The following is a 21,825-nucleotide window of genomic DNA, read 5'->3' as shown; positions in this document are numbered from 1 at the left end:
GCAGTATTTGTAGCATCATCTTCAGAATTGTTATCTTCCACTTAGTAGCAAACAGGAGGTAACTGCTCCTTCAGAGTACTTTTAGTTAAGGCTATGAAAGAGGAATAAAGAAGGTTAAAAAAAAACAAAACAAAAGAACAAAAATCCGCAAGAACAACAAAACACCACCACCTGGTTTCTGTTCTGTTTTAGAATATTTAGACTAGTTGTAGTTTCAGGAGCTATTAACATCAGAATTATTCCTTTTGCCACTCTTAATAAAATCAAATATTAATCCATTTCATTGAAAATGGATGTTACATAATATTTTCCCTTCATTATTGGGCTGCATTTTCATCTCACTTCAAACAAAAATGGACAGATGTTACATGGTATTGTGGGGCACCTCTTATAGCTAAGTAAACGACCATCAGTTGCATGAAAGCCTTCATGAAAGCCATACATGCTTCAGATACACACTAATCGCATTGGCTTTAACAAAATTCCTCCTATAATTGACATACATACATGTTTTGTGATCTGGACTTTATTATCATCACCACCTAAAACAACTCTGGACCCAAATATATCTAATAAAGCAGTCTAGTTTTGAGAATGATTATTAGCAGCAGTATCTGAAAAAGTGAACATGTGGTACATTATTAAAAATGACTCTGGCATTAAAAACAAGAGTAAAGACATTAAGGAGGAATATTTGTCTTTTCATATGAACAAAAAAAAGCCTGCTTGTTATGCACGCTTCAGTTGACCAGTTCAACTTCCTATTTTTTTTTTTCTCCTCTTCAACAAATTGTCACTCTTATGACTTTGCAATTTGAAAAATCTGACTCAGCCCAGTCCAAAGCTGGGTGTATTTTGGTAAGGCTTCTGGAAGTTTCCCTCTTAGTGAAACTTTCTGAAACCTGCATCTGTTCTAAACAGATGAAACCAGTGATAGGTATGAACAAGTATTTACAAACCATTTCCAAAACCAGTGGAAGCGTGTTAATACTGCAGAAACAAAAGGCTTTTAAAGATCTGTTCTTGTAGGAGGGCTTTAAGGGAGCGGTGAAGACAGTGGCTCCAGCCTCGCTGCTCAGCCCGCACAATAAGAGATCAAAGAAACAGATTGCTCTTGCATATGTATACTTGCATGTAACACTGGATCATTGAAATAGCTTAAAAGCGTCAGCCTTTGTCTCCAAGCAAGCAACTCAAGTTGAAGCCTTTTCAGCAATACACCACTCTTAAACCTCAACAAAGTAAGTAAAGGGCGGTTCTTTAACTAACAAAAACGTGCCTACTACCAGGCAGGCTCAGCAACGCCACGCTGCTCCACAACGGGCCGCAAGTCATAATTCCGCCCCATCTCTTAACAAAGAGAAAAGCTACGCTGGGGTACGCTTTGTCTACAGAAACTCTCCTAAAACAAAAACTATACGAGCACTGACCCAGTAAAGGGAGAAGAAACCCCAACCCCACCACGCGCGGCCGCCGCCGGGGCCCGGCCGCCCGTCGTGGTGGCGGCGGCGGGCGAGGGCACGGGGTGGGGTGGGGGCGCGGGGTGGGGCCTTTCCCCGCCCCTTCCCTCGGGGGCTATTTAAGGAGAGGAGCCGGGACCGAAGGGGCTGCCGCCTTCTTCCCCCCTGGAAAAAAAAAAAAAGAAAAAAAAAAAGAGAAAAAAAAAAAGGAAAAGGGGACTGACCAGTTTCTGCTTTCTCAGAAAATTTCGTGTTCTATTTTTTTCTTTTTGGAGGAAAAAAAATCTTGTTTGGTTTTTAAGTGTGCGGGCGCTGCCTCAACTTTGGTGAATGATGGTGAGTGCGCGGGGGGGAAGGGGAGCCATAGCAGGCGAAGGGGGTGAGCTTGAACGCCGAGCTGTGGGGCGGGGGTTGCAGGGGAGGGGGGGCTGCAGTGGCCCCTTCGGGATCCTGCTGCGGGAATGGAGGTGAGGAGTGAGCGGCAGCCCTCGCTGTTGGGGCGAGGGGCAGGGGTCCCCGCAGCCGCGGTGGTGTCGTCTTGTAACGCAGCCGGGTGCGCTCGGCTGCCAGCGCTGGGTCCTTGGCATTTCTGATCCTCTTGAGAGTTTTAAAGTCTTTAAGACGGTGGGCTTGGACGCTAGGCCGGGGGAGGAAATACCGCGAGCGTAAGAGCCGCGGTTAGTGGCGGGCGAGCTGTCAGGGTTGTATGCGGGCGCCAGGGTCCGGTGAGGACTTGGCGGTAGGCAGCGCCTTCGCCTCGCACCACCGGCCGCCATTTTGCGTCGGCGGCGCCACGCGGCGCCGCGGTGGCTCGTCGGCTCTGCGCGCCCCGGCGGGGCGAGGCCAGGCAGGCACCGCACTAGACTGCGCCGCCCTTGCCTCCCTCCCCCCCCCCCCCCGCTCCCCTTCGGGCCTGGCTGGACCCCTCTCCGGGGGCTTTCCCGCTGCTTGCGCGTGTCTGGCGGGGCGGCTGCCCTTCTCCCCTTTCCCCCGGCGCTAAAATCCCTTCAGCAGCCTGAAACGCCCTTCCCCGGCTCCTGGCCGAGTGCCGGGCTGCGGCGCGGAGCAGGGCGGGCGAGGCGCGAAGCCCGCCGGGGCGGGGGCGGTTGAGCGGCCGCGGCGCGGCCGTTGGCGGCGGGGCGAGGCGGCGCCGCGGTGGCGGTGTGGCGTTAGGCGCCCCGGGTTGTTGTTTTCACCCTCCGGAAAGCAGCTTCACGTCGTCCGTTGCTTGTTCAGCTGGAGCTGCTGCCCGAGCTCGCTTTCAGCGTGCAAGTTTCTGTTTCTTCTTCGTGCAGCGTTTGTGTAACTCGTTGCCGGGCTTTGGGGAAGAGCCTGCCGCCACGCGATCACCCCGTGATTTCAGGGTTTAGTGGAAGGTGGTGAATTCTCTGTTGGCGATAAATACTTGCCAAGTAAGGTGATGATAAAAGGAAAAGTCCCATTGGACTGTCTCTTCTATGGGCTCCGCCGCATCAGCGGAGCCTGTGCGGAGCTCAGGCTGTAAAGTAAAAGCAAACTAGAGTGGTGATGTTAAACCACTTGTTGCAATCAGACTGTTAAGTTGTGAGACACCTGTATTAAATCTATGATTTTTGTCTCTACGGGTGTATAGCAAAAGAACAGCTTTGAATAACTCATTTGACTTGACCGTTTTCCTGCTGATGGCTTATTGCTGATTGAAAATACTTCTTTTTGGTTAAACAAATATATTCTATTTAACTGTTGTCTGGACTGTTTTCACTTGCATCAGTATTGGACTGCTAACAGATTTGAAATGCTGCGCAGTTGCAGAAACTAGGTAAATGTACATTTAGTTGTCTTTCCACAACTTGCCTTATTGTGGACTTCCAAGTAGTTGCTCAATTGAATAGCAATATATCAAAGCTCTCACCTCGGTGTATGTGTGTGTATATATATAATACACATACAAAAGAGGGATGTGTGTGTATTTGTATATATATATATAGCTAAAAATAGTTTTATATTTTTGCTGTGTTAATCTCAAGAGATGCTTGCTTTTTCCAGGCCTTTATTGGAAAATAAAAGGCGCTTCAACAAAATCATAAAAGTATTGGTGGTGTCCTTTAAAAATTAAGCTTCAGAAACCACTAGCATTAGCCTTCAAGCATTACAGTACTTGACTGATAGCTCCACCTGCTGCCTTATGTATAGACTACCTTGTTCTCCCTGTGCAAGGAGCCATGTTCTTTCTTCAGGTAGTATGCTGTCATGGTAACTGATTGCGGTGTACAGGAAGTCAGCACAGCAAGGATAGAGCTCGGGAGTTTAAATAGATGGTTAATGGTTCGTTCTTATTCTAAACAGAATGTGTGAGGTTGGGGAAAGAGGGGAGCCTGAGAAATCGGGAACTTGTGCTTGTTTGGTCAACAGTAGTGAAGGCTTTACTCCCCCAAACATGTATAATAGTGATGTTCTAACCCACTTCAGTAGCTAGATTTTTTCTTCTCCCCAAATGTCTAACTAGCCACATGACTAATCAAGAGGTTAATCAGTTTCCTGCCAACAAGTCAAAGTTCATGCTTTATGGAACAATGCAGAGAACAAACTAACTAAATTTCCCTCGTGGTCAAAGACAGGAAAGAAGTCTATTAGCTTTAGTAGGCTGAAAAACTTTGAGCCCTGAATCTCGTGACGTCTAGAAATCGGATTTCAAAGAGACTTCATGAGCTGGATATACACTCATCCCCATTTAGAGTAATATTTCTGAATGGTTAGCTGACTTCAGCTGATGCTGTTACTTCAGGGTAGCTAGTTCATTTCAGGGATTTTTTTTCAAGTTATGATCACCAGAAGTGGCTTAGACTTCAGAGTTTCTGCCAGGAGTGTGAGTACTTTGGACATGGTGTATATAGAAGTATAATCTTGTACATAAGGCTACATTGTGTAGAAAGATAACAATGAGACTTGCATTATGCTGCTAAAGTAACTTCATATTTTCAGATGGTGCAGTGCTTTGTTTTTACTTGGCAAGTGTTTTGCATTGTCATGCTGGAGACTTGAAAACTGACTTTGAGAGGGGGAGACTTTGTTTCCTGTCTTTGTGCTATAAGACTTTTCAGTTGTGTGTTTTTTCAACAATGGCCCCTTTTTTAAGTTAGGAGAAATCCATATATTACAGTGAACTCTCAGAGCAAAGTAAATGCTTCTTTCAACCAAGTTCACTGCAACAGATTCAGGATAGACCTGAAACAGCACTGGATGTGGTGCAAAGGAAGAAGTAGAGCTGTAGAAGCCAGCGGTTGGGTCAGCTTAAGGCTACTGTGAAGTTGCGGTCTCAGCCTTCAGTTCCAAGGGTTGCTTTTGCTGGAGTTGCTGTCAACAATGCGATCTTGCGCTCTGTTTTTGTTTCGGATGTGTCTGAAAACTATTCCAACAAAATGCTTCTCCTGTAACACATGGGATCGTTTCTTTGTGCAGTAGTGTGAAGAGCTGTCCTGGCACAATAGGAAGGAAGGGGGAGAACTGCCCTTTTCCTGTTTCTACTCTCGCTCTTCTATTAGTCAAGCTTTACTGCTATGCAACAGTAGAAGTTGTAGTCCCCAGCTTCATTGGGATGAGTTCTAAGAAAATGAAGAGAATGAAATGACTTGCAATGTTTATTTACAGTTTGTGGTAGGAAGTACAGTCTGAGGTAAATGGAGTGCAGGAAAGCAGGGTGTCTGTGGTCTGAGGGAACTGAGTGCTGTCTTAACATGCAGTTTTATGAGAGGGATTTGAACTGACTTGATGGCTCTCTGCTCTCAAAAGAGGCAGCTGAGCATCTTGCATTTTCACCTTCTTTCCTGTGCGTTCACTGATGCTTGAGGTGGATTTGGTGCTTGCCTGATAGCACAGTAAACTGATACAGCTGTCTAAAATACCAGAATACTAATCTGGTCAAAAACTGCTCACTTTCTGTTAATCTTTCTGCTAAGTTGGATTGAGCCATCTTAATTTGAACTGACAAGTGCTAGATGTTAAAAAGGGGAGCAAGAAAAGAGATGGGGCAAGCCTTAATCCTCTTAAGAGAGAGTGTATTTGTTAATATGGTTCAGTCACACTGAAATCAGACTTGGAGGGCTGAATTCTAGTTCTGTCTTTGGGCAAGTCATCTGTCAGATACACTATTTGGTGCTGTTAATTTTCTCATTCCTTTAGTGGATGTCCAGTGTGAATCACTTACAGTTGCAGTTCTTTAAATAAGAGCTGTGAATTAAACATGAAAATTGTTACATTAGAAAAATTGGGTGCTAGTTGTTAGGGTTAAGAGTATTGGATAACTTTGACTCAGTAGCTGAAGTTCTGAGCGTTTGAAATAGGGATAATGACTCACTACTTGAGTTGTAAAGAGATGCTTATTAATGTTTTTAAAGTGCAGTAATGGAGAGGGATATGTACGGCTGAAGTAGTCAGATGAATTTTTTTGTGTCCTTAACAGCCAGGCAAAGCAAGGCCAATAGCTAGAAGCATTCATTCAGCAGGGTAGAAGAGGATAGAGACTGGAGTTCGGGGTCCCTGTGATTTCAGTGGTGTTTTAGTTTTTGCAAATACCTTTTAAATAAAACACACATCAAACTGTATGCGGAGTACAGAACATAGTATTGTGACAAATGGGATTGCATGTGGTCTATTCTCCTGAACAAAATACTTTACTGAATTACTCTTTCTTTTGGGAGTATCATCTGTGCCTTGCACTGAATGAGTCCATAACTTAAAGGCTGTGACATAAAGCTTTAGGAGTAAAAAGGAGTATGTGAATTTTAGATGTGCAAATTACATAACTTCAGTGACCCAATACTTTTAATATTCTTTGCAATTCTTTTGTATATGCTGTGCATGCTTAAGATTCTGCTGTGGTACAGGCAACTTAGAAGCAACTCATGTCCCTGGTGTAGTTAAATTGACTGAAACTTTCTTCTAAGATGAAGATGAGTAGTGTGAATATTAAATCAAGATCTGGTTGTTCTGCTTACAACTAAATTGTAGTATAACCCTACATGTGTGTTCTAAGCTTTTTTGTAAGCTTGCTTACTTCTCAGGTTCCTAAGACTTTTGGACAGGAAAATGACTGAATTTGTTCTGTTCAATAATGAATTTACAGTAAGTTGTATCTTTATCTGAAGAATGTAAGCAAGAAACTCATTGTTAAATCTGAAAGGAATTTTGTAAAGTTCTGAAATGAGTTTTTTTTCCAGAGTTTCACTGTAGAGCTGGTGATAGCAACACCAGTCATGAAACTTCATGAATTCAGACTACAGGATACTTAATATAGCCTAGTTTGGAGTTAGATTGTTTTGAGACTGGTCTTAGAAGTAGAATTGCTTCAGAGTTTTTTCTAGATAAATGATTTGCAATAAATACTTCAGGTAATTGGAAAAGTGCTGTTTTGTGCCTTATGTCTGTCTCTGTGTGTACATATATATCTCTATAAATCTTAAAGATGAGGACTTTCTGATATCTTAATGTACTGCAATTTGACTGAAATATTTGTTTGAATTTTTTTAGTCTGCAGACGCGGAGGCCCAGTGTGCAAGCATTTCTCGGGAGGATAACACCCATTTGTCAGCAACCAGTCAAGGATATGTTCTACCGGAAGGAAAAATCATGCCAAATACAGTCTTTGTTGGTGGAATTGATATAAGGGTATTTATATAAACACTTAATTGTTTAAGATATGTATAGTGCCCTTCAGTGGGAAGGAAAGGGGAATTTAATTTCTGGAATGGAATTGAGATTTTTTTTGTCTTGTTGTTTCATGGGAGAAGTTCGGAACAGGTGAGCAACTGTGGTTCTTACTGCAATAGGAGATGGGTTTCAAAATGGTTCTTGCTGTTTTAAATCAGCTCTGAATAGTTGAATGTGTGTTTGTGAAGGGATTTAAGACTTTGTTTCTTTTAGATGAATGAAACAGAAATTCGAAGTTTCTTTGCACGATATGGTACTGTGAAAGAGGTGAAAATAATCACCGATAGAACTGGTGTTTCAAAAGGGTGAGTAGAACATGAATGTTTGATTTATGTCCGCAGAAGCAGCAACTTAATTCTGTCAATAGGTGACATGATGAGCAGCTGTTCAGCAAGACACTTGAAATGCTTAAGCCTTCTGAGTAGTAGCTGTAGCTTTCAGTAGTGATGAATTAGAGCTGTTAGGGTCAGTCTAGACTTAGAAGTTTAAATCTATACAATCTGCTAATACAGAACGGTCTGATTTTTCTGATTTTTTTTTTGTGCATCTCTTCACTGAAAATAGGGATATTGCCATTTTACCAGTGGAGATAAAATTGGAAACTTGTGATGCTTATACAGACAGGTCTTCCGCAGGATGAAATGCTGACTTTTTAGTAGCCAGGATGATTGCAAAATAATCTGAAGAGAGTTCAGTTTAATAATGCTAAGGCAGTTAAGAGCCAGAGACACAGGGTTTAGTCAGGGCAATCTCACTGTGCCCTTCTGACACCCAGAGTTGGGTGAAGACAGCCAGGCTTTCAGATGAAGAGTGAAACCAGAGATGGCAGTTACCAGTTGCAGCAAGTGAAATTCCCAATGGATATGTTTTAAAAAAAAAAAAAAAACATGCACACAGAAACAAGTCTGAACTGTCAGTGATTAAGTGCTTAACTGAATAATGCCCTAAGCAACCTCATCTGAGGTCTGGCCACAACCTCTGGGCAAGCTTTCCCAGCTTTGAAGTTAGCCCTGCTTTGAGAAGGAGGTTTGACCTCTGGAGTTTCCTTCCAGCTCAAATTTTTCTTTGATTCTGTGAACAGATGTTAAAGTCATTTATTTTGTTTTTTTCATCCTGGGCATATGCAGTAATGCATGAGCCAGAGATCTGTTTTATTTCTTCATACCCCTTGCTTAGTCTTTGTGGTGAATTCCAATGTACAGTTAGTCAGTGTATATTTTGATTATTGATAACGAATTGGCATACTCTATTCATCAAGCAGTCCTGTAATGCTCTGAAATGGAGTATTACCTTCATTTTACAGGCTAGATAATTGGGTAGTGAAATAAATTGAAAACCTTCAGTTGTCATGTCCTCAACTGGTGTCACTATTCCCATATGCCTGTTCTCATACAAACCTCTGCAGCGAATACAAATTTTGATCATAAAGCTTAATACTTAAAAGGTTTTTGATGTTCTAATGTTAGTAATATCAACTGTAGCGTTCATTTGAATAGCTGACATGGAAAAAGTCTCAATATATTTCATGTTATTGTAGAATCTGCTGTCTGATTCCTTTTCATCTGGCCCAAAAGGATATGCTGCAAGTCAGCAGTAAATACTGTTCATATTGGTCTTTAGATTTATAAATTAATGTCTTACTTGGTACTTCTGGCATACAGTAATACTCTGAGTATGTAGTTAATGCTGTTAACTGATCTTGCTCAAGATAAGTAGCAGCTAAACAAGCAAATCAAAATCTGGTTGGAGTAATCTATTTTTTCCTTTTCAGGTATGGATTTGTATCCTTCCTGGACAATGTGGATGTTCAAAAAATAGTAGAAGTAAGCTATTTATCTCTTAAGTTATCTGAAGAAGTTCAGCTAGGAAGGCTGGAGATATACTCATGGGAAACTGAGCCACATGCTATGTAGTAGAGTGAAAAGACGAGGAAAGACTAAGACTGTCCAAAAACTAAGTTTGCTAAAATCTCTACTAATGTTATGGTAGAATCTTTGTATTTACTTAAGCCAGAAGCAAGATGAATATATGTCTAACCTTGGCATGCTTGAGAGTTTGATGTCGTGGTGTTACGTCATTCTCATGACTTTGCACTGGAAAGCCTCGTGGTTTTTAGTCATTTCTCATTTCTTTCTATATAGATGATCATCATAGAGCTCTTATGGCAGGTTATCTGTTATTTTGAGCATAACAGTACTACAGAAAACGCAGCAGTAGTGTTCTATTTCAGTCCCTTCTACAGTTGGAAGTATAAATGTTTCTCTGAGTAGTCATACATTTAGACATTACTCTGTGTGCAAGTAGCTTATAAGACTCCTTGCCTATGAGATGCAATTGTTAGTGTTCTTTGGTTTCTTTGTAGTTCACACAGGAGAAAAAAGGGTAGAACTATTCAACCATTTTGCTCTTGGAGTTCAGTATCAAAGAAATGCCATTTTTAATACTAACATTTGCAAGCTAGAATTCTAGTGTTTGGTTCTGGTAGATATTAGCAGGTTGCAAACTACTGACAAACCTTTTTTGTCTACCCTTCTCCCAAACTTTAGCCCAATAACTGTAAAAATATGGTTTGAAATATTTCTGTCTCTGGAGCCTGTGCCTTACAAAACTCCCTTATCTGTAGAGGATGAATAGTCTCTCTTTGCTTCTGAAGCTCTAGTATTCTATGATAAATTCAGATATGTTTCCTGGTAGTACACCTCTTGATGAAGGTGGAAGAGATCCCATTTTGGACAAAGTGGAGAGCAGTGAAGTTCTAACAGCAGATTATTAATTCCTATCAGACTTCACAACCGTGCTTCTTGATAACACTTATGGTAAAAGTGGGAAAATACTGCTGTACTGAGCAACAGACTTCTCTGAGAATACCTTTTTTTTTTCTTTTTAACCATGGGTAATGTTTAGCATACCAGATTGGTGTAAAATACTTGCTCTGAGGGAACAACCTGCAGAGATCTCTTGAGTAGCACTGTTGTTTGAGTCATTTACAGTGCTGATAAAGTTGAAAAGAAAGCGCCCCCCCCCCCCCCCCCAAGGCCCTCAGTGCATATCTGTTAACAGCACTCAGATTGATGTGAGGTATATGGCTGGGTTTTTTTGCAGTGCAGACTTTCAGTGTACAGGCTGTGCGTATTACTGCTACTGTGGATGCCTTGTCACTAGGAAGCACATAAGAGATAGACTTCAAGTTATATAAGAGCTACTGGCTCCTGGAGGGGATGGAGAAAGGGGAAGAATAACATCTGAATTTTAGAGCTGAAGTCATGAACAGAGACCATATCACTGAACCATTTCAGGCATTATTTGTTATTGGCTGGTCTCAAAATGTTTTATATAAATGAACAAGGTAGAGCCAAATCTCCATCCATGGTGATCTATCTGCCTTGCTTTGTAGCTTGGTGCAGCCTAAAAATATTTTGCTTGTTGTGATCCAGATCTTGATTCCACCTGTGACTCCACCCTGGTCTAATCCCAGAGGGAACCTGCATGCAGCACAGAACAAAAAGCCACCTTCTGCTTGGAGGGGAGGCCTATCTTTTAGCCACTTTCATTGTTCAAGTGAAAAGGGTGGTTTTATGCTTCTGGCCACAACAGGACTGCAAGATCAGTAAAAGTTCTGTTGAACTGGTCTTTCTGCTGGTCCAAGATGTTTCAAGATGTTTTTCTCTTCCCCCGCCCCTCCCCCCCATTATTATTCTGGGTATCTTAGTATGAGATGATGATCAAATAGGACACTATATTGCTGTTTAGTTATTTTGATGGCTAATTTTACAGTCAGCAGTAAAATAAAAGTGATACTTTCTTCTGGAGTACAAATTGGAGAAAAAGCTTAGTGAGGTATATGTTAAATTAGCAACTGTGTGTTTTCTTCTGGACCAGGAAAGTCCATAATGTTGCATGAGATAGTCTGCCTAGATTCTTTGTGATGGCATCTAACACTGAATATTTGGTGATAGAATATTATTATTAATTGGGGGCAAATTAAATTCTTTCCATTTTCACCATCTTAACCCTCTTAACTGTAACTGAGCAACTCTCTGAAATAGTGTCATGTGCCTGCTCCCGTCTTCATAAATAAATGTGTTTCTCTTTACCATCTTGGCAAAGGCCATCATATTGGACCCAAAGGTGGAATCTCCTCAGAAACCCCTCCACAGACCTTTCTAAGGGCTTCTCCTGAACTAGTGCTAAAGATGATTAAATTTCTGCTTCAATGAACAGTACTTTAACATCTATAATATTGTTTATTCTATAATAATGTATATAAATATTAGAGTATACATACTGGAAAATAAACATTGTTACTATATAGTGATTATCAGGATTAAGACATATAATTATCTAAATCATCTATTATGCATTATTAATATTACATGTTCTAAAACGTTCTGTAATAACATGTAATGTTTATTCTCTATAATAATGTGTATTCCATTAACATCTACCTGAATAAACATTAATGTCCTTAAATCCCTGTATTAGTTCTGTATTCCAGATGTGAACTGCTGTCTTAGAACAAAATCATACAAGCCATCTTCTAAAGTCAGTCCAAATGAAAATGTAAGGATGTTGTGGTGCCATTTCAGCTTGCCTACATCAGTAAATGCTCCTCTAGATTTCATACTACATAGGCAGTCTGACTGAAAAATGCAAAATTCAATTTCTGCAGGGCAGTTGCCTGAAATTTTCTGTGATGTCCTCAGATACTACGCTGGCAAAACACTGCTCAGTCATTGATCTTTGAAAGTCTGAAATCCTGCCTTTCTAGTATAATGCCCTTCTAACACCCTCTGAATGCTTCCGGTACCCTCCTGGTATTTGATTGGCATGATCTTCATGTTTCAGTTTTGCTGAAACAATTCTTGATTTGGAAGTGTGTGGAAAGGAAGATGAGTGGTCTTGTAAACTAGGTTTTGAGGGACATGAAACTCTGCAGTCTCTCTGCGGCCTCAGTAACTCTACTGAGGCAAGAATAATAAAACCTGTGCGCTTAAAGCGGAATAAAGGTAAGGCTGACTGTCACTAATACCTAGCTTCAAACTAGTTGTAGTGCATATTTCCCATAAGGAGAAGGATGTATAATAGCTTGGTAAGTCGCTCAGTAGGCAGATGGGTGTGCTGAAAGCATTGCAGGAAGTTAAAAAGTGTAAGGTGTTCAGGGAGGTGGAGGAAGAGAAGGGAATGGAGGCTATTGTGATAGAGCCTAGGTTGAAGATAATTGTGGTCTAGAAGTAGAGTACAGATCTCTCTAAAGTCAAATGAACAAACCACCCACCTCACTGATTCCACTGCCTGCTTATCTTTCAGTCACAAATCAACTTCCATGGCAAAAAGCTGAAACTGGGGCCAGCAATTAGAAAACAGCAAAACTTATGTGAGTACTTATAAGCTTAAATTACAAATTTATTGCTTCCTCTTCAATTTTATATCAACAGCCTTGCAAGTTAATTTATCTGATGTAATATGTATATTACTACTAAACTTAAGTCCTGAGTTTTATGACCTTGCTGCTTGTATGGTGTTGCAGAGTTTGTTGTAAAAACCAACACAGGTTGGTAGCACAATCCCTAGCATGCTGTCTGCAAATATAGTATAATTGATAAATTGAGTTCAATACATAACTTACGAAAAGAAGCTTTTAAATATTTTGTAACTTGAATTTAATTACTGATAAAATGCTTTATTTCTATATAAACACACACACATATAAGCCGCCTTAATACTTTTTTCTTTGTCTTAAACAAGGTTCATATATGCACCCTAGACCTCTGGTTTTTAATCCTCCTGCACCACAGTTTCATAGTGTGTGGAGTAATCAAAATACAGAGACATACATGCAGCCTCCAGCTGTAATGAGCCCAGTAACTCAGTATGTTCAGGTAAGGCTGTTCATACCACTGATTTTTTGAATCAGAAGTGCAAGCACATGCAACTTGTGGAATATGTTTTGGGCTTCTAGTTTTATCCTGCCTGCTTGCTTTTGTAGTACCCTCCCCAGTAAAGAATACTGTTTCTAACTTCAAACTACTTAAATGCTTTAGAAGAATGCCAACAACCTTGAAAAACAAATTCGTTCAGTGATATGATCTCTTTATAAAAGCAAAACAAAATAAAATTGCACACTTATTCATTTTGAGAATGAGAACTGTTGGAAGATGAAGCTAGGATTTAATTGTATAACAGTTCTTAAATGGTGTGATCCATCTTTATAAATGCCCTTCACACATCAGATACATCCAACCATTTACTGTAATGCTGCTCTTGGCTCACAGTAAGCTGCAAACTTGAAAATGTAGTTTTGGGGTTTTTGTTTTTCAACAGTTGTGAAACCAGAAGCTGGCACTGTGTGTGTGGTGGTTTTTTAATTTTTTCCTCCTAGTCAAAACAAATTCTTGTTTCTGCATTCTTGTTGTATCTTTGTAGAAGCACTGTTATGGCATCTGTTAAGGCTGTTACCAATACAGGACATATGTCTACAGGACATCACTTTATTGGTACTTAAGATGATTCTTATTCAGGTATAGTCAGAATACTCCTGGGCTTCTTGTGGATTCTGTACTTTGAATATGTTTAGGAGGTTCTCTATATTAGGATCTTCTGTTTTTTTTCCTCTTGCCAAGCCTGTATGATCTGGTGATACAAAGGGATATTAATTGTAAGACGTTTGTTTTACATATTCTCTAGCAATTGTAGATGAGCAAACTGCAGTGATTCAGGAAAATACTCTTTCCTAAAGCAGAGAGCTTGATAGTAGCACTTTTGCTGATTCTGTAAGCTGGAGTAGAGGGGAAATGGTTTAGGAGGAAGTAATTCTCTTAAGTGCTTGAAGGTGCCTTTATTCCCTGAAGCAGCTGACAAGGTTCCAGGTTAATGTTTTGTCAAAGTATTTGCAGCAAAAAAAACCACTAGGAAATTTTCTAAATTCTAACACTTTTGGCTCTGTGAAACTGATCTTTAGGATATAGTCCATTATTTTGTAGTAGTTGGTCTAGTTCAGGTTTATTTTAAAAAAGTATCGGAAGAGTCATATCTCCGAAGTGACTTAAAAGATCAGCTGCATACACAGGTTTTTTAGGTGTGTAACACATGTTGGATTCCTACTTCTTGCAGATTACTTCCTGGCATGAAGTACTGAAGCCCTGTCAGAAATCTAGAAGGGTTGTAAGGGTTCTTGTAATGAAGCTATTCTGGAACTGGAATTCTAATGACTGTGTTTCTAAAACTTTCCTTGCTTTCTAAATGCCTCTACAAGGAGGTGTTGTTTTATCTTGTGTCAGACTTGCATTAAAGAAATGCTTTATTTTGCAGACATACCCATACAGTTCACCAGCTTTATTGATACAGCAACAAGTTCCTGTAGGATATCAACCAGCCTACAACTATCAGGTACCTAATTCCTTAGGTTAGAACAAAAAGGTGATTTGGTATCTAAACTCTCTAGATCCTTTGTCAAAAGCTTTATACAGAATTAAACATTGTCAGATCTCTTTCACTTCATTGGATGAGTGCTGTTGAAGTATTGAACACTGGCAAAATTTAGTTACTGCTTGTTGTTTTAGGGGATTTCATTTAGAAATGGTTTTGCCTTTAAATGGTAAGAGTTTAATAGTGTCAAGTGAATTATTGGCAGGTAGCGGTTGTGTCAGGAGATTATTGTATTTAACCTGTATTTTGCATACGGATACCACAGGTGTGTTATCTGAATCCTGGTTCCTTGATTATCCACAGTTTAACTTACTGAAGCAGACCATGATTCTCTCTGCCTGTACACCTATCAAAATTTGCAATGGAAGTGAGTTTGTGGAGGAATGGTGTGTGCCTGGGACTTACCCTGCTTGCTCATCCTAATTTTGTGTCAGGATGTGGATCAGGGCCTGCGAAATGATGATTTGATACCTAAAAATGTAAGAGCTTCAATTATGCTCTAAAGCATAAAGTGAACAGCAATTAATATTTTAAATGTACCTAAAATATGCTTTAAATGACTTTGTACTTAATAGGTCACGTTTAAGTGACTTTTAAAACTACCATGAAGCTGTTTTTTGCTCTGAAAATCAGAGAAGTTAACATGATGCTGGCTAAGAATCAAAAATGAGTTAAGTGCAAAACAGGGATGCTTGCTCATAAGTGATTATGAATGAATTTAAGATAACTTCTAACCATTTGAGGATTAAGGTTCTAGAATTGCTTTCTAGGTCTGAGGACAAGAAATGAAAACACATCACACACCAAAATCAGTCATTTTTTCAGGTGATACTTGATGGAACTTAAACAGATGGAATGAGCAGTGTTGAATGGAATCTGACTTTTTTTTTTCCCTGTGATTCTTTGCTTTAATTGAATTGCTTCCATACAGCTCCAGCTTGAGAGAAATTAAAAGTGAAAACACAATTATATTCTAATACAGTCAGCTACTGTACAACTTGTTTTTGAATTATTTTAAGTTTGTAACAGCAAAACATCTTCCAGGTTAGCAAAAATAAAGTACACTGATCAATAACACTCTTTCTTACTGGAAAGAGTTTTACCTCTGTACACTTTGAGTAGCTGATGCTAGTTACTCAAGCAGAGCAGCCGATTGATTTTTATCAGAACATCATGGGATGTGCTCTTGAAGTCTAAAAATGTCTGAGAAGACACGCAATTGGGGAGTGACTTTCTTTGGAAACTTGCTGGAAATAACTAGAGGTTCAAGTATAACTAGAAGTTTAAGATGCTTTGTTGGTGTGGCTGCTGGGAATGCCTTTATTTTCCTAATCTTTGGAAAAGTAATTTCGTAACTTCGAAGGGGGAGGGGGTACTTGAATTTGTGGTAAGGATGGCCTTGTGCTAAATACATGAGGTATGTAAAAACTGTCTTTGGACCAAAGGCTGTAAACTAATGTCTAAGGAAAGCACAGATGAACAGACTTGCAAAATACCTTATGTAAATGTGGTTCTTGCAGAATAGTTGTTTACCTGTGTAGGAAGGAAGTGAATAAAGGCTGATTCTTGTTCAATTCTTGTTTAAGGTTCAACCACAATGGCTTGCTGGGGAGCAAAGGAATTATGTTATGCCTCCGGTAAGGTCACAAAATTTAACTTGTAAAACTTCAGTTTTTCAGTAAGCACAACATTCTGTCAGCTTGATAACTTAATCACTCTTGTGCTGACCGGATCTGTATGGAAGTGTGATGTATACAGATCTGTAGTGGCTGAAAAAGTAGCTAGTTGTTTAGGATATCCTATTTATTTACAGGATCCTTTTTTTAGGAGCTGCCTGGCAGAACAAAATGACCTGCTTTGTGGTGTTCTTATATGCTTTCTGAACCCAGAATTCTGGTGTTTTTAATGTGGAACAGAATTGGTCCTTTAGGAAATTGAAGGAAAAATAACTGGTGGCCAGACACATCTTTTAAATTTTCTAAAGACTTGCATAATCCTTACTGCTTCTTTTTCCAAATTTTTTGAAAAAATCATAAGTATGGAAGACCCCCAAAATACTTAGCTCTGCAAATAATGATTTTTTTGGTTCCTTTCGAGAACTTTTTAAACAGTTAGGTTGCTACAGTCTGTAGATGGTGCTGATGGCATCTAAAAAACTGATGCTTTTTGTGACTTCAAGTTACATCCATAACAGAGGAAAATCCTGTCCTACTTTTACAGGACCAGAATTGATGCTTTAAAAAGAAGTCTTTATTTTTATTATGTGTTCTTTGGGCACAGTTTTGTTTACTCAAAGTATCTAGGAACTAGTACTAGTATCTAGTATTTTGTTTACTAAGTATCTAGGAACTGTAACACAATTTTCTTTTGAACAGTACTTTTTCAAGCTAGTTCCCTGCAGACATCTGTAAATGTACAGAAGGTAAATAGGAAAATGAAGAAAATGGAATTTCATGCATATGTGTTGCTGTCTGCACTCAGGTCTGACAATTCTCCTTCTCTGGGTCATACTAGAGAAATACTGTATTAATAACATCCATGAACCTCAAACAGACACCCTGCATTACTTACTTAAATGGCAGCAAGACAAAGGTTTTTAGAGTAAGTGTGGGTAATGACTTTTAAGCAATACTTTTAAACATATTTCTACAAGCAAACACTCAATTAACTCTCAAATAACTTAAGTATCATTCCTTGCAGACTCAAGAGCGTAGCCATATATGAGAATAAACTTCAACCTTTTGTCTACTGTCATGCTTATGTACTTAGTTTTTAGATAATCACAATTTGCGTTCATTCATGGAATGCCCCAGTTGTGTCAGATGTGATACCTTCTGATGGTTAGGGATGCTGCTCAGAAAGGAAGAGTCTGTCAGTTGACACTAGCTTCTGTATTCTGCAGCATTATCAGCATAAAATTACAATTTTACTATTGAATGCTGGCTTTTGAGAGTGTCAGTTACAGCGCCTGTTGTGATGGCTGCTGTCACAAATAACATCCTCAGGAGTGATGCTGTGAGGAGCTGAAAACTGTACTGTTAAGTCTAGATATATTTAGCTGCTTTCAGAAAAGAATTTTTGCCCCTGAGAAGTGAGAATGCCATCGAGATCCTGGTAAAACTGGCTGTAAAAGCCATTGATCCTGTCAGAAAACATCTAGAAGGGTGCTTCTGTAAATAGTAACAGCTTTACCAGCCTCTTGGCTGTTATAACAAATCCTTGCACTAGGCTGCCAGTGGCAGCCTTGCATTGTGAAGAGCAGGTAAAGGTCAAAGTGTAGGTGTTACAGGTTAAATAAGTTAACTGTAGTGGAGGGAGGATAGTTTTAAAGGAGCTAAGTAAAACTTAGCTTCTGCTTTTCTAGGCTTTCTTACAACTTGAAAAAGTTTAAGCTTGTAGGTAGGGCAGTATGAAGAAAGCTTCATACAGGCAAGGAACTTAATTAAAGGGTAGAGAAAAGCAGCTTCTCAGAAGGGCAGTGGTACTAGACAGTTTTCTTCTTCTTCTTCCCCTTCTTTTTATCATTGAATTCAGTGATTTATCTCTTGAATCTACTTACTGGTTGTCTCGAGTGTTTCACCGAGTACTTTCATTGCTTATTATGTCAGGAGTGATTATGGTAGGGGGAGAGGACATTCATTAGAATATTGCCTTTCTGGAAGGAAATAGAACTGTGTTTTTTAAAAAAAAAACAGGGTAGGAGGGACATCTTCCACTTTCAAAATGTTATCAAAAGTATAAAGGCAAAGCTGGCATGGCTTGTGGGTAGGTGAGGACCAATGACTATGCAACTATAAACTTTCCCAGTGTAGATTGCAGTAGAACATGCAGAGGTTAATGATCTTTAGTTTTCACTTAGTAACTGCAATATCCCTCAAACTATACAGGTTTATACTTCAGTAAGCTACCACTATAGTGAAGATCCTGAGTTCATACAGACAGAATGTGCTGTTCCAGAGCCCACACAGTCGTCTAGTAACAGTCCACAAAAGGTAAATGCTTTTATGAAACTTCAACACTTTTTGTCATCATAAATCCTATTTCCAGGAGTTGTAACACAAGGGTTAAGTGGCTTGGTAGAGAGGGCCTGTGACCAGTTTCCTGGAATCCTAGAAATTAAGATTATAGTTACTGCTTCAACCAGCTGCTTAATCCACTACATTTCTGATTTGTGTGCAAAGTCAAAAACCTCATACTCCTTTGAAACCATTAATGTTTGTCTGTAGTGATGGAGGCTGTACAGTTTGTAATTTGGTGGTTTACTTAATGGAGTACAGCAGTGTTGTTGACTGACAGGACTTATTCTCCTGAGAATTATAGGAGAAGCTGCAGATACTAAACAATGGCAGACTGGATAGCATCTCCCGCTATTTTATGCGGATATATTTGGAGTCTCAAAACAGCTGTTTAGCTAAAGCTTTATTCTCTTCTACACTTCCTTTTGTGGAAGGCCATACCTATGTTGGTCAATAGTTGGCTTTGAATTTTGTTTTCTAAAAAAAAAAACCAAAAACTTCAGTTTCAGAATAGTCTGACAGCAGAAAAATGAACAAATGTGTTACAGAACAAAACTTTTTTGCTGTAACTAGCATCTGAGGGTGGGAATATGAATTTCCAATGTTTGCATATTTTTAAAAAAGCTCTGGAAACAGAAGACTGAGAACAATATTGAATGCAAAGTAAACCCTGTGACACAGACGCGTTGCTAGTAGTGGTCTGATTAATACCAGTATTGTTGTAGATGCACATGTAACTATATTTCAGAAATCTGTGGACAGGAGCATACAAACAGTAGTATCCTGCCTGTTTAATCCTGAGAACCGACTGAGGAACACTTTTGTATCACAAGAAGACTACTTCAAGGTATGTAGTGAAAGCAAAATTAAATCCCTAGAACACAGCTGATCTCAGATGCATTCAGTTACAGGATACTACAGAGATAAAGGTGTTAACGTCCAGACTTTCATTTGGGGTGTGTGGTGGCTGTGTGCTGGGTGATGGGGTTTTCTGTTGGTGTTTTCGACGTCTTTTGGGAGACGTTGGTTTGTGTGCTTGGACTCCCAGATGCTTAATGCTGGAAAGAAGTGCTGAAAGTGAGGCATGGATTTAAGTGCATTAATACAAGACCGCATAAACATATTTAAGACAGACACATGAATGAGGCACCTGTACTCTGAAGCAGGAGCTACAGAAGCTGTATTTACTACTTTTGAAGGGGGGTGAATAGAGCACAGAATGCCTCAAGATAGGCTCTTTAGTGAAACTTCAGTTGCTTTATTCTGAGTATTATCTAGCAACATTTTTTTTCCTCCTACCTTTCTCCTATCCCATTTCAGGAGCGAAAGGTGCATCACTTCAGAAGAAGCCGAGCAGTACTCAAAAGTGTTTGATCAACAATGCCAGAGACTTTGTAGTACCTAAATTCATGATCTTCATGTTACTGCGGTTCAGTTTAGTAAGATTTGTAGTATCACTGTGTAACCTTTTTCAAAAAGTTGCTTCTAGTTGAAGTTAGTGTTGATATTTTACCTGTTCCAAGATGGTTATTTTTGTTTGAGCAGTTTAAAGTTGTAAGAGTTGGTAAGTTTGCATGTTCTATTACTAGTTTGCATGCTTCCTCTGCCTTGATACTGGAATGCTTAAATTTTAGAGTTTATATGGGGAAAAACACTCTTGGTTTACTTGATATGTGTGAATTTTCTTCTGAGCTTTAAGGTACAGTTTGTTGCATGTTACACTTTGTTTCTCTTAAACCACAATTTACTGTCTGACAAGTTACTAACTTTGACCACTTACCTCTTGTAGTTAAAAGTTGAAGGAGTTGTTTGCCCAAGAGGTAGAATTTTAAAACTGTACTCTTAATCAGTGGAACAGAAGACATGAAGTTGCAACTCATTTGAAGCCCTTTAAGTCCTGGTTCTCTTTAGACTACCTAATCAATGTAGTTACGTTCATTAATGACAGTTTATGTACCTGGAGTCCTGAGCATCACTTAGTTTTGGGAGAGTAATTAAGAGAATCCTAAAATTCCTATACATAACTTACGAGAAGATGCAAGAACATAATTAGCTATATTGGCTACTCAATGGAGTATGCTTTTTTACTGGAAAAATTTTAGCAATACCTGTATCTTAAAATTGTGAGAAAATACTGCATTAAAAATTTGCCTAGTTTTGTTATGTGATGCAAACTGTTAATCAAAGAACATTTGTGAGCCTATTTTAATAATTATGTAGATTTTAGTCTTGTATTTTGAAACAATTAAAAAATAAATTTTTATTTTGACTTGGCTTCCTAAGCTTTTAGTGAGCTGCTATTGTAATGTTAGAGTCGATTTTAAGCTATCTTGAGAAACGTGTATAGCATAGTAAAGATTTTTTGATGCTGTTGAAGATATATTAAGCCATATGATAATTCCAGTTAATACAAATTTATAGTAGCAAACTTAGTTTGGTAATAGGTCTTAGTTGCATTTTACAAAGTAGAATTGAACTATATTTGTCTTGTGTATGTTGGGTCCTGTTCCCCTCTTTCCTTACCCCACCTGCCCCGAATCTTCCTCTTGCCAAACAAAGGGCTACGTATATGGATCTGAATACAATGAAATGTACTGCTTCAGACTTCCCAGAATGTTTAGAAGTAGTAATCCCTAGAAAAACACTCTCTCAGTAGAATTAGCGGTCAGTGAAATGTGATATGAAAAGGGAACTGAGTTGCTATGAATGTGCATATTTCAGGGATTATGACTCTAAAATACAGCATTAAAAAAGTCTGCTTCTCAGTGGTCTGGATGTAGTTTCTTTAAAAGAAGAAAAAGTAATGATAAAGACTTTGGAGCAACTTTATGCATAACTGTATTCATCTTCCAGTAGCATAAATGGACTGGGAAAAACAAAGCTGTTAGCCTTTCCTCTGCTCAAAGAGACAGCTCCATGTAACTAAAGAGGGCTTTGTCATAAAGTGTGTTGCCATAATATCAAATCACCATGCTTTTCTTACACTGTTAATGATATTACTGGTTTGATATAGCTAACTGCTATGTTACCAGCTTCTTTGATATTGGTTTTAACTGTATGGGATAACCTGTAAATCTGGGATTTTCTTTCTGAACATCAGGACCCTTTTCTTTGCAACTTTAAGTTACCTAAGCAACCTATTCAGGCTGTTATAGCTGTGATGTCAGTTTATTGATAAATTTGCAAACGCAGATTTCTTCTTGGCTTGATTGCCCTGGGATGTATTTGAGGCTTTATGC

At 39.3% G+C, this 21,825-nt stretch overlaps 1 protein-coding gene across 5 annotated transcripts; it reads left to right on the top strand.

Moving 5' to 3' along the window:
- The first annotated feature begins 1,114 nt into the window (after positions 1-1,114).
- On the top strand, positions 1,115-21,382 carry DAZL (deleted in azoospermia like). 5 transcript variants are annotated; one of them, XM_068935338.1, is made up of 11 exons: positions 1,115-1,241; positions 6,966-7,103; positions 7,359-7,450; positions 8,917-8,968; positions 12,453-12,519; positions 12,891-13,024; positions 14,454-14,531; positions 16,157-16,207; positions 18,458-18,562; positions 19,335-19,433; positions 19,907-21,382. In XM_068935338.1, the coding sequence occupies exons 2-11, from the start codon at positions 7,065-7,067 to the stop codon at positions 19,958-19,960; spliced, it is 771 nt and encodes a 256-aa protein (XP_068791439.1). In that variant the 5' UTR covers positions 1,115-1,241; positions 6,966-7,064; the 3' UTR covers positions 19,961-21,382. The 5 variants fall into 5 exon arrangements, with proteins under 5 accessions (XP_068791439.1, XP_068791438.1, XP_068791440.1 ...); XM_068935337.1 differs by lacking the exon at positions 1,115-1,241 and adding an exon at positions 1,641-1,796; XM_068935339.1 differs by lacking the exon at positions 1,115-1,241 and adding an exon at positions 3,131-3,258.
- Positions 21,383-21,825: the final 443 nt, after the last annotated feature.

Source organism: Struthio camelus, chromosome 2, assembly GCF_040807025.1.
Source record: "Struthio camelus isolate bStrCam1 chromosome 2, bStrCam1.hap1, whole genome shotgun sequence".
In the NCBI taxonomy this organism is placed as follows: Eukaryota; Metazoa; Chordata; class Aves; order Struthioniformes; family Struthionidae; genus Struthio; species Struthio camelus.
This window is presented reverse-complemented; position numbering and strand designations above follow the sequence as displayed.

Excerpts from the sequence above, each read along its gene's own strand:
- DAZL (XM_068935335.1), top strand. The coding sequence starts at position 4,261 with ATGATCACCAGAAGTGGCTTAGACTTCAGAGTTTCTGCCAGGAGT. Across the intron at positions 7,104-7,358 it reads TTGGTGGAATTGATATAAGG|ATGAATGAAACAGAAATTCG; the intron begins GTATTTATATAA and ends TGTTTCTTTTAG. Across the intron at positions 19,434-19,906 it reads CACAAGAAGACTACTTCAAG|GAGCGAAAGGTGCATCACTT; the intron begins GTATGTAGTGAA and ends ATCCCATTTCAG.